This window comes from Coffea eugenioides, chromosome 11 (genome assembly GCF_003713205.1).
Source record: "Coffea eugenioides isolate CCC68of chromosome 11, Ceug_1.0, whole genome shotgun sequence".
In the NCBI taxonomy this organism is placed as follows: domain Eukaryota; kingdom Viridiplantae; phylum Streptophyta; class Magnoliopsida; order Gentianales; family Rubiaceae; genus Coffea; species Coffea eugenioides.
The window spans coordinates 5823917-5837208 of NC_040045.1; the positions used below are offsets into that span (position 1 = coordinate 5823917).

At 35.1% G+C, this 13292-nt stretch overlaps 1 protein-coding gene across 10 annotated transcripts; it reads left to right on the top strand.

The window, feature by feature from the left end:
• The first annotated feature begins 218 nt into the window (after positions 1 to 218).
• On the top strand, positions 219 to 8556 carry LOC113751152 (calcium-binding protein 39). 10 transcript variants are annotated; one of them, XM_027295042.1, is made up of 14 exons: positions 219 to 339; positions 691 to 857; positions 1002 to 1215; positions 3017 to 3181; positions 3272 to 3390; positions 4738 to 4812; positions 5288 to 5381; positions 5474 to 5533; positions 5718 to 5783; positions 5864 to 5962; positions 6649 to 6693; positions 7983 to 8085; positions 8196 to 8284; positions 8347 to 8556. In XM_027295042.1, the coding sequence occupies exons 3-13, from the start codon at positions 1093 to 1095 to the stop codon at positions 8282 to 8284; spliced, it is 1038 nt and encodes a 345-aa protein (XP_027150843.1). In that variant the 5' UTR covers positions 219 to 339; positions 691 to 857; positions 1002 to 1092; the 3' UTR covers positions 8347 to 8556. The 10 variants fall into 10 exon arrangements, with proteins under 10 accessions (XP_027150843.1, XP_027150845.1, XP_027150844.1 ...); XM_027295044.1 differs by having other exon boundaries at positions 8375 to 8556; XM_027295043.1 differs by having other exon boundaries at positions 8382 to 8556.
• The last annotated feature ends 4736 nt before the right edge of the window (positions 8557 to 13292 follow it).

Below are 13292 nucleotides of genomic sequence, written 5' to 3' on the forward strand. Positions count from 1 at the left end.
GGCCTCCGAGGCTAGAGGCAGTTTTCAAAATATGAGGGGTTTAACAGCTATTTGACAGAATTTCAGGGGTCCTTTGAACATTAGTATTACCTCTTACAAGTCCTGGAATTGCAAATTTGTCTCCCAGTCCTAACAACCCCACCCAACTCTTAAAAACCCGACCCACCCGACTTTCCTATTTTGGATATGATTGATTGGAACATCACCGTTCCCAACGGCAGCAAGGGTCCCGAGTGTAGCAAGAAACGCCAATCACGAAAAAACCCAGAAGAGGAAGAAGAAGGGATTCTTTGATCGTCCTCGCTCATTGCCAGCGGCCACTATTTTTCACTTACTCATGTGGGTTTCTGTTTGTTCTTAATCTTTTGTAGTCATATTTGATGGGTTCATGTTTATTTATTTTTGTTTCTTTTGATCCTCTTGGAAGTTTTGTTTGAGAATTCTTGGTTTTTGATTTAGCCACTGAATGTGTTTCATGTCTGAATTTTCTGCTCAACTGCCTTCTGGATAGTGGGAATTCAATTCAATTCAATTACGGGCAATTAACTTAGGCTAGTTAGATTCATTTCTGTGATTATTATTTCTTGATCAGAAAGCTAGTTTCTTTGGTTTTGATGAACTGAATTTAGCTTGCTTTGTATGGAGTCTCAGCATCTATTGCTGAATGTTGTTGTACCCTTTTTCTTGCAGTTATTATCAAGTAACGAAATGCTTTAAACAGTGAGATTCCCTGGCTAGACATGGTGTTCGGATAGTGCAAAGAGTTGAGATTTTAACTTGAGTGAGTGATAAATAATGTACTTTTTTCAAGGGCCATCAGCTGCAGCTCGAAAGGTGACAATGTGTAGAATGTAATGGTAAATTTTTCTCTAGCGAGCTGCCCTTAAGACCTCCTTGGACTTTTTTGAGGCTGGTACTTAATTAGTTTTATAGGTGCAGACATTGATGCCTGTCAAACAAAATAGAGATCTTTATGAGAGTGATAATTGTTTCCTTTGCAGGTTAACTAGCTTAAGTGTACCGCTGGTGATATCGTAAAGGAGCATTTGAAGATAGGACTGAAGTTGAGTGATCAATTGGTACACAGAAAACATGTCGTTCTCATTCTTCAAGCCCTCGCGGCCTAAAACTCCACAAGAACTTGCCAAGGCCATAAGGGACAGTCTTATGGCTCTCGATACCAAAACTGTTGCTGAAGTTAAAGCACTTGAGAAGGTCCTATTTTTTTGCACCTTCTTTTCTCATTGTTGCTTTAAGTTAATTTTTTTTTGAACCGTGGGTTGTTAGTTAAAGTTCAACATGGTCATTCTAGTGATGCACTCTTCTTTAGAAAATTAACTCAGTCATGCTATTTTTGGAGTTTGTGGATAATGCTAAAGAAATGATAATCTCATGCAGCTGTTGTTTGGACTGAGTTTTCAACTGTGAGTTGTCATGATGGAGAATTAAGTGCCATAAATAAAATAGACAAGGCTTCGGTTGTTTTCAACGTCTGGATTTGGTCAGTAGATAAAAGCTTAAACTTTTAAGGGGGCTATAATTTCTTCATTTGGAACACTCACTGTCTTTTTGAGAGTAGAATTCACTTGTTTTGTTGGTTCAAGTTGTTATTTTAAGTGTTTTTGTCTTTTACTTGAGCGTGGCTATAAATTGTGGGTAATTGCATAATATGACATGGTGAGAGATAAGGAATGTAATAAATGTAGTGGTACGAAGCGATGAAGGTTAGATTTAGTATAGATGAATTATTAGAGGCTTCTTTTTTACTGCTTACTCATACTTTTCTTTACATTTCTGTATGAGAAATTTTCTATGTCATCGTTTGGTTTTCCTAACTAAAAAAATGTTATTTGGTTGCTTGAGAAGGATTCCAGACCGAATATTTATTGCATATATGCAGTTAGAATTCACTGAGTCTGGACAATACATGTTGTGCAAAAATACTAGTGTTATTAATTATTTGAGAATTCTAGTAAAAATTCTTTAACTGAAGGGCTCAATCTCTCAAACGTGCTATGCATTCTGCATAGATGGCCAAAATTCCCAATTCTCTCGAGTTTCCTTCCCCTTGTATATCTTATAGGTTGCATCAATTTCTGATCTGCTGGTTTAAGGAGTATGCCTCGCTTTTACCTTCACTCAAATTGATATCTGCACTATTAATTGCTTTATCCAGAAGAAAAAGAGAAAAGTTATTCCATGAACTATTTATTCAGCAAGGTTCTGGAAGCAATTTTTAACTCCTTGAGGCAACATTTCTGTGTGTCAAAGGAGAAGGAGCTTTTTTTTTTCCCCTATTCATCTGGTAATTCTCCTTGGTGTTTTTTACTAGTTCAGGAGCACATCTTGGTTTACAAGGTTTTCCTGATTCTTAAACGAATTGCTGATGTAGTTGTACTTAATTACTGGGTTATAATTTTTCAACTAATGGACAGATTTTCATGTACTTCAGACACAATGTAGACGGATTGCTTGAATTTTTTTTATAATTAAAGTAAGGATATGAAAAGCTAGTTTCATGGAATATTGTCATTCATGTGTTAATTGTTCCTGTGTCGCACAATAGAGAAAACGTTGAGCCCTTGAGAAGCTGAAAACTTGAGTATGGTCCTTGCTTACTAGTGCTAATATGATTGCAATGAGATGTCACATGATGATAATTTGGAAAAGAAGATGATAACCTATTAAGTGCTTCTAGTGCAAATAAGGGAAATGGAGACACTGAATTTTGTAGCATTTAGTGAATTGTCGTACCCTTGATCTGCCAAATGGTCCTTGCCTTGTCTGATTTCATTTTGTATGATCCAATGTGGCTCTTTGTAACAACTTCTTTTAACTTGCTTTACGGAACTCCCCTAAAAATGTAAGTGAATCAAATAATTCTGGCAAAGTGATCTATCAAAATTCTTGTCTGCCTGCCTCTTGTGTATGAAGCACGTATAATGACTGCTTTAAAATGCTATATAGGCATTAAACTATACAATGTTGATGTATCTTATAGTGTTGTTTCTAACAGGCTATGGAAGAAGTTGAGAAGAATATTATGACAATGAGAGCTCTGGTTTCAGGAGATGGGGAAGTTGAGCCAAATGCTGATCAAATTTCACAAATGGCAATTGAAATTTGTAACGAGGATGTTATTTCTCTTTTCATCCATAAGTTACCCATACTGGGATGGGAAGTAAGTTGTTCATACTCTATTCTTCAAAGAAACCCGCTTTAATATCTGTTTTAACTTATTTGCTTTACAAACTTTTCTCAACTTTGCTAGGCTAGAAAAAACTTGGTCCACTGTTGGTCGATATTGCTGAAACAGAAGGTTGATGACATATGTTGCTGTGTGCAATATATGGAGAACCACTTGGAGTTGTTAGACTTCCTTGTCGTGTGGTAAGTATTTACCCTTTCATGTTGTGTCCTATCTTCCTCACCCTTTTCCATGCTTTTTGAACAGTGAATTGTTTTATTGCACGATTTCCCTGATAGAAAGCTTATCTTTCCTGCCAACTTAAGGAAGGGACAAAATGGTAGATCTAGGTTATTAATGCCCCAGTTATTTCTTCAAAGAGCAAGAACCAGTTATTTCATGTTATTGAGGACAATGTGGATTTGAGTGTAATATCTGCAATGGTATTAAAACACAGATCAATCTTGTAATGATTAGCTGGTTGAAACTCAGCAGAACAATTGAATGTCCACTCTCAAGTCTGAAAATGCATTTGGTATTTAGTTATTTATCATTTAATTGGTTATCTAACAAAATTAGCCAAAAAAAGAAAAAGGAAAAGAAAGGAGTCATTCAGATAATTCTTTATTTACATCCTGCTACCAAGGTTCATAGCAACTAATGTCTCAAATGTGGTTCAGTTCTGTAAGAGTTTCCAAGTGCAATGAGTACATGGATTTTGAACTAATTAATGAATTTTTCTTTTATAAGTCGATAAACTTTAATAACAAGGTGTAGCGGATAAAGCCTTATCATCAACAATAGTCAATGAACACTAGGTCTTAAAGCCAATAAAAGTCATATACTATTGCATTTGTTAGAGTAGGATGGATGATCTAAACTACCAAAAACAAAATAAATATCAGTGCTTGCTATAACTTCAAAGAAAGATTTTCTATCACATCTCTAAATTGTATGTCTTTTTTAGCAGAAGCAGATCGTAGCCAGTCGGTCATAATTTTATAGAGTTCTATTGCTGTTTCCCTACTTTGTCTACGTCAACCAACTAATATGATCTGGACTTTATCCAGATAAACTGACAGGCACTTAAGAAGTTTAAGTACCATGAGCCAATCCTTGTTACCCCTGAATAATGAATCAACAAGCTTTTTATACATGAAATTATATATCTTTCTTTTGTTTTTCTCAACCTTTTAGCAGTGATAAATGTGTCCTTAACTAGCACAGAGAGCTAGCAAGGCTAACTTGGAGTGATTCATTGGAATCTTTCATTCTTTCTCTTCGTTATTATGATGCAGTGATAGGAAAATATCACTGCTAAGATATTGCATTCAACATTTATCTTCACTTTCCTAAGATTGTTGCTTGAAATGCTGTTTATTAGTTCGCTAAAAGCCTCCAATACCTAGTGTTGTAAGGGTCTTTTAAAGTCAAAAAGCTACATCCATCCTTTTAGCCAGATGTTTCAGCGCTTCATGCATTTAGTCTATTAGTAGTTTAGGTTGAATGTTATTTTCTGACATGTTGCCTCTTGTTATCTTTGTGAGCAGCTACGACAACAAGGAAATTGCCTTGCATTGTGGGAGTATGTTGAGGGAATGCATCAAAAGACCATCTCTTGCAAAGTAAGAAATTAAAGTTCTTGGACTGCCCTGATTTTCCAACAATAAATGACTGTGGTAGAATGTTAATAGATAAACAATTAGGAGACATGGCATAAAAGATAGCTTTCTGTCCCACACACATCTCTCTCTCCCCCTCTCCCGCTGCGTCTCTCTCTCTCTCACTCTCTCTCTATCTCTCTCTCTATCTCTATATATGTGTGTGTGTGTGTTCTGTGTGTAAATAATAGAAATCCTGGAATCTAGAAAGTGGAAATCTAATGCCTTTTGTCCTTTGTTTTTTATTCCCAACCTATAATGGTCGTATTGTCAGCATCTGCATTCATGGGAGAAAAAAGTCAATGGCTGTCACTGAATCTTGCAACACATATTTCATTGTTCAATTTCCTTCTTTTCTTGGGAAATATTTTCCCATTGTATTCTGTTTCATGGCATATGTGATGTTCATACTAACAATTCTTCAGTAGAATCCTTTCAGGTACATATTGGGGTCTCCAAGCTTTGAGTTATTCTTCAAATTTGTAGAGTTGCCGAACTTTGATGTCTCTTCTGATGCATTTTCTACTTTTAAGGTTGGATATATGCATATATGATTTCTGGTTTATGCAGTGTTTATTGTTAGTTTTTTGCATTTTTTGCTTATATTTGTAAAAGCTTTGTTCAGGATCTACTAACTAAACATGAATCATCTGTTGCTGAGTTCTTGTCTGCTCACTACAATGAGGTTAGTTCCTCCTTTCCAGCTTACTGATTGACAGAATAGTTCCTTTAATTGGAATAGATCAAATGTGAAACAAAAATCACTCTTCATTCATGCGTAATGGAAGTATTTATCTCAAAAGTAGAACTGCTTCTGTTATTCTTTTCTTCTTCGCCTTTTGATTTACTAAACAATTTTGTTTTTCCAGTTCTTTGAGCACTATGAAACACTTTTGACCTCTAAGAATTATGTGACAAGAAGGCAGTCTTTGAAGGTTGGTGCTCCGTTTATTTGATAATTTAATACTTGTAATACTCCTGGTTGTCACTTAGTCTAATGCAAATTGAATTTCAGCTTCTCTCAGAATTTTTGTTGGAGCCTCCAAATACCCATATTATGAAGCACTACATTACAGAAGTCCGCCACTTGAAAGTCATGATGACATTACTGAAGGTTTTTGTTACTATTTCTCATTACCTCTAGGACGAACAGCTGCTCCATTTGCAAGATCAATATGTCATCTTAATAAGAAACAAGAATTGGATTTGTGGATATTTGAGAATGATATTAGTGTAAGGGAAGAATAATGATGTCCGCACAATGTGCTGCCTTCTAAAAATATCTAGATGTTCATTGACTCTATTATTACAAAAAGTTGCATAGTCTAAATTTCTTATTAAACTGTGTTTCAATGTATAGATATAGATGTATATATTCTCAGGTTTTATCTTAAAGAAAAGGTCTAAAATGCTGTCTAGGAATCTCCCAAAGTTGTCTTGGATGGTCCTTACCAAGCAGTTTCCATGTGACCCAAACTGCAGGCATCTAAAAATGGTTCTTGGTACCATAAAATAACTGTTTATTTTTATGCCATCTCAAGTGATGTGCTAAAAATCCCAAATATGTTACAAGGTTTGATGGAGGCGTGTTTCCTTTCCAGGTAGTTATAACTGCATGAATTTCAGGGCAGTTACGAGGGACAAAAATTACTTCTCAGCAATAAAGTTGGGAAAAGCAGAATATTTTTTAATTGTTGTTGCATCAGTTACTTACCACTTAATATCCACTTTCCCCAGGCTGGAAAACTGGTTTTGATTTGCATTTATGATCGATAACAATTTTTTTAATATTGTATGCAGGATTCAAGCAAAAACATCCAAATTTTGGCTTTTCACATTTTCAAGGTGCTCAAATTTTCCTTTCTTACTGACTGCTGGTTTTGATCCCCCTTGGAAATGGTAAATTAACAATAATAGCTCCTCCATTGAGAGGTGGAAGATTTGGTAAGAGAGTTTCTCTCTCAAATTTTATGAGGTCTCATTTCCCCAAAAACTTTTTGATAGAAGAGCCATAAGGATCTCAGTCCGAGCAAGACACTAAGGGAAATACTCGAGTGAAAACAAACCACGCTAGTATCCATGTCTTAGGATAAGCAAAGCTTCTGTGCCTAAAGGGGTTCTTTGTGTATAAAATATTGATGTGCCATGGTACGTGTGTTTGATGTAGAACAAATTGTATAATACATGCATAATGAAGATGCTTATATGTACATATAATATTATTCGACTTGCATATTTTTGCTGTTATAACCCAGAAGAAAAAACTAGAAGGATGGTTGATAACAAGCTAGTTACAACTCTGCAGAACTAAAACCTCTTGTGCTTTATCAATTAGTAGTTGATGTTGTTATTTGAGTAGCTAAGTTTGTCTTGGCATTAAATCCCAATGCCACCTACTTTGATAATTTTATAAGCTGTGCCCCTTGCAGAAGAAGCTGAATTACATGATACGACATGATTATGGTTCATGCGCTTCATTTGTTTTTGTGTGTGTGTATGTGTTTTTTTTTCTTTTTCCACGGGAGTTGCAAAGTTTTATCCTTTTCAACTCATATGTCCCAAGAAAGGAGCAACGTGCCAGGTGCATCAGGCTTGTCCTTGTGTGAGTCCTACCAACCTAACAGGTGCATCAGGCTTGTCCTTGTATGAGTCTTATTTTACGAGAAGCATTTAGATTTTTGTCGTGTGCTTAGAGTAGCAGCAGAGAGATCATACTGCTACAGGGCAAACTGTAAAATATTTCCTGCTAATATGTGCACAGAAAGGATATGCTTTGCTCAGGGTGCATCCCATGGAAAAAATATGTAGGCTTAGTGCAGGAATCTGAAGTTTTTGGGTTGGGTGGTAAGGTGGGAGGGACTGTAGTAGTGTTAAGATGAGGGAAACACAATTGCCAGATCTTTTGGTATTAAGATTTTGGCTAACCTTGAAAATTTTTAATTCTATTTGCTTATCATTTTATGGAATTCATGGATGCATGCATGATGTGAGATATTTAAGTTGTTGAGGATAACGTTTAGCTACAGTTGTTCTGTTGGTAATTGAATATAAATTCTAGTATACTAAGATTTGATACATATTCATTTGCTCAGACTTCAATTTACATGGCACCTCAATTCTGTCTTTGACTGCAGGTGTTCGTTGCTAACCCTAACAAGCCTAGAGAAATAAAAGTCATCTTGTCCAAAAATCATGAAAAATTGTTGGCATTGCTGCATGATCTCTCCCCTGGAAAAGGCAAATGCATGACTAATTTTTTGCCCCACAACCCCACCCCCCTCCCAAAAAAGAAAAAACTGCCCATTTATCTTTCTGTCTTCTCTTTGTGAACATATATGTTGTTGCAGGTGGTGAAGATGAACAATTTGAAGAAGAAAAAGAGATGATTATCAAGGAAATAGAAAGATTATCTCGACTTCCAGACCTTGTATCTTAGGTATATAACACGTTTATGTGTTTTGCCCTTTTCTTTTTTTTCTTTCTATGGTCTGCCTAAAGCAATGGCCTTTGATTTCTTCGAATGATGATTTGAGCTGCTGCTGGAGCCATGGACGTGTGCAGGAAAGACGATCTCTTCGGCAAAGAACTTAGAGATCTGCTTTTGAGATAAATTAATTGTGTTTAATTGATTGAAAGAACATGTATAAATGTTTATCCCTCTTCTTGTTTCCCCACCAATTAATTATAAATAACATTTTGTTTGTGTTAGTTTTAAAATTGAAGCGATTAGTATATTTGAATACACAATTGGTCAACAAGTATAAGATTAAACTTAACCATTACGGTTGGCCAGTGATTAGGGGAGAGTTTTTAGGGTTTTTTCTGCTGTTGGATTCAGAGTTTGAATTCTATACTTAACAGTTGGGCAGTTGGAGGTAGGAATGGGGTGGGAAAGGGTGGGAAGTTAAAAGAAAAAATGTGAAGATTTGACCTCGTGCTAAATTATTTTGCACAAGTATTTTGCAATTTTGCAAAATTGCAAAATTTACCTCGTGGGAAGTTAAATTATCGTGGACAATTGAAAGAACATCCAAAGGTTCAAACTACTGGGTCATCAAAGTTAGTCTAGTATTCGCGATTTTGCGAGCTGAATCCTAGGTCAATTGGCATTGTTGGGATTTACTCCATATCCGGTCAGTTTAGGTACTCAAGCCAGTCTCGCGGTAGGTAGGTACACAAGTCGAATGGTTCAACTGCTGGGCCTGGTTAGGGTTTAATAATTGTGTCATCATGATTAATTTATATATAACTTATGTGTATATATGACTTATACACTTACGAGATCTATTAGAGCCAGAGAGGGAAGTGGGGTGACGGTTATCTTTCTTTGCTTATTATGATGTTGCTAGTGTAGATCGATAAGTTTAGATCTATCTAATGAGATTGCTTAACTTCGTGATTACTATCTAATGTATTTAAACTTATTATAATATTGATAGTGTCGACCTATGAACTTAGATCTGTCATATGGACATGAAGCTGGTAATTGCCAACCTCCGGTCTAGGCAGTAAGGTCATGGGATTTGGCAGTAAGTCCTGTAGGAATGTTGAGGTTCCTGTGGTCCGAGATTCAGGACGGTGAAGTGTTCAAATGATCAGATCTAGTTTCATAGACCTACATTGTTGATATTTGTTTAATTATTTATTTACTTGTCTTTGCTTATGGCTTTTTTTTACAAAACAAATTTTAGCCTTCTCAAATTCTCCCTAAACACCAAACCAGTAGATGACCTTCAAACCCGAATTGCTCAGATCGAGCAATCAATTCTCATTCAAAAGAAACTAGAAAACAAACCTTTTGAATTCCAGATCGACAAACAAAAACTTAGATCCGAATTATTTGCAAACCACAATCAATTTAAAAGAAAACATTTTTTTGAAAAATATTAGGGAGAAGTCCGGAAAAACATACAAAAAGACTTCTATGATTTTTTGAGAAAAACAAAGCAGCACATCCAATTCTTTGACTGGTATGAATCCCAAAAAATTCAGGTTTCCACACCAAATCTCATAGATCCAGTCCAAACTAAGCCAAAACCCATAGATTTATCCATTGATCTATTTCAATCAAATCATATACTAGAATCCCCTTATAAATCCTCAACTGAATCTTTAGATCCACCAAAATCAACTCATGTATCCATTAACCCATCAGATTCACCAAAACCTTTTAATTACAAAAACATATCAGAACCTTAGATCTACCAAAATCAATTCATATATCCACATCAAGAACTATAAACCTATCAAATCCATAAGAATCCTTGAAAAACAAATTTATAGATACACTAGATTCTCCTGTAGATTTATCAAACCTAGTAGAACTACCAAACCAAGAGTCTATCGAAACTTCAAAATTTCCAATGTCCGGTCAACCAATAAACAACTCTGACAATACCACTAGTCTTGATGCAGGAAAAGACATAGGATATCCCACAGTAAATGTTTTGACCAAGACGCAACCCATTACTAAACTTGTGGCTATTAGATATCCACAAACAAAGATTATCTCTTCTAAAAAGAAACCCAATCAATTAAGACTATAATCCAAAATACTACTAATTCTTCACAATCATTTATCTCAACCTTGTCCCATGAATCTAATCTCCCTTCCAGAAGTGCAAGTAGCAAACTTATTTCTCTGAAAATTTCAAAAGAAATCTCTACAAACAATAATCAAGAAGAAATTCCCAAATTATCTATATATTCTTTCATAACATACAAACAGTTGCAGTTTGACAAATTGAAGGTACTTAGTATCGAGTACCCAAGCCTCAAGGTAGAATCTTATACAGAAGAAACAAGGTTCTCCAGCAAATACAAGGGACAAATAGAAGAGACATGGATCTTCAACCAACCAGAGAGACAGTCTCAAATACAAGAAGTATTTTCTCAAACATATCTGACTAGATCTCATATCAATATTCCATGATCTATTATATGGAACCAGGATACATTCTGGATGATCGGGGAAAAACAACACATTCAGTCTTTACACTCCCCGAAGAACAGGATTAATCATCCTTCCTCTCAACCAAAAAATGTGGGATGGCAAACGGCAGGGATATGCAATCTATCCACAAACATCTAGAAAAGATCTCTTTAAAATCTTTACTTAGTTTATCCCTAAAATTTCTCTTACAAATATTTATTTTTCAAACTTACTTTTCAAGTCTTTAGACCAATCAGAAAACCAAAGAGCTAGGATTAAACAATCCTTTCTTATTCCATTACCCAAACAAGAATTTAAAATTACTTAGTTTATCCCTAAAATTTCTCTTACAAATATTTATTTTTCAAACTTACTTTTCAAGTCTTTAGACCAATCAGAAAACCAAAGAGCTAGGATTAAACAATCCTTTCTTATTCCATTACCCAAACAAGAATTTAAAATTCAAAGAACCACCTTGATTAATACCATACAAAACTTCCAAGGGTCATCTACCCTAAATAAACCATATTCAAACCCTTTCTTACAAGATTATACTCCCAACCGAGAAAACACCAAAAATCTATACCATTCTCAAACAATCTATTCTGATATTTTCATGACAAAACCCAATATCCTTCAATATTTATGCAATACAGACAACATCCATGGATGGACCATAAATGAAGTATTCAAATACAATATTCTTACAATATCTCAACAGATGATGACCACAACTATGTCTAATCAAATATTACATGGCTGCAATCAGTTAGCTGCTCATATCCTATTCACGGGACTTATTAGGCAATTCAAAAAATGGTGGGAAGAACATCTCATCATAGAAGACAAAGACAAAGACATTCTTCACAACATCCTCGATGAATTTGAGATCTTAGAGACAGTGGTAACATTGATACTTAATATTACAAAAACATCTATTAGAAACATCCTGGACATGCTGACAATATTCATATCTGATGATGATTCAGGAATAACCAAAGAAGATTTACTAGAGCTATTCCCAAACTCCAGAAGATATCAACACATATTCTTAACCAAAATATATACAAGGCCAGATAGAAACAAGGTTCACAGGAGAGACTTCCTCAAAGACCTCCTCAGATCTCTACAAAAAGAATCCAGATACAAGAAGATTAAGCCTGAGGAAGAGACAACTTGTGAACAGATTACTAGACAAGTCCAAAAGGCAGGTTGGCTTCCCAGACAACATGTAGGAGAACAGGCCCAAGAAAGAAACCTTGGACCCCGTTACAAACAATTTGGGCTATCTAGCTACTATACAAAGTCCAATAAACAGCCCAAACCTACAAAATATCTTGAAAACCCTTTCTCTCCTACAAAACAACCATCTTTATCCATTTTCAAAACCCATAAACCTAAACATATAACCCAACATTACAAATCCAACTAAAAAAAAAAATACCTTAGGACTAGTAGACCAGATCAGAGCCCAAATATCAAATCTTCTGATCAAAACAGATACTGATGAATCTGAACAAGAAGAAGATTATGATGATGATATTCCAACATCTTCTTCCCAAAACATCAGTGATGAAGATGAAAAAGAAGGTCCTATAATCAATGTGTTAACCAAGGACCAAAACCTTCTCCTCAACATCATTGAAGATATTCCTGAAACAGAAAAAAGACAACCCTACCAGAACAAACTCAAATAGTCTCTAAACCAAGTTTCGAATCCTTTAACCAAAAAAAGACAGCTTCAAAATCCCCAAACCAAATCCTTGTAAACCAATACTCCATGATTTCTTAGAAATCTCTGACAAATTCCCTACTCAACCAATGGCCTTCCAAAATTTTCAAAAAGGAATCAACCTTGCAAACTTGAATGACAAATCCCAATCACTTCAGGAGTATTCTGTCCCAATACGATTACTAATTACTAACAATTATGTAATCGAAACTAAAGCCTTATTTGATACAGGGATAGATCAAAATTATATTTCTAAAAACCTCATTCCCATCCAATTTCTAGAAAACCTTAGAGAAACCAACAATCCCAAACTTGATATCAGATTCAAATTTTCAAATATCCAAAATCAATTCTCAGATACCTTCTGCAGACAATGAAATTTTAATTAATTCTTAAAATTATCATTGGTCTATACATTATTTTTGTGACTTATTTTTTGTCCAACCGAATATTGCCATATGTCATGTACACTTGGAAAGATTGGTTATTAAATAGCCAATTATATTTTGCCACGTGTCAAGTTGAGACGTTCCAATCAATTGAAATTGCTGGGATATCTCCACCAACCAAATCATATCATATCACATGTCTATTGGATAGATATTTAAATACTTATTTCTTATTAAAGAGATAATATTTAGAGTCGTTTGATCCATATATATCTCTTATATACTGCAATGGTTTGTCCAATCAAACAGCGCCACGTCACTTGTCCCCACAAGCTTGGCCAATCGAGAAATTACTTATCTCTTTATTAATAAATATAAAATGAAGAGATAA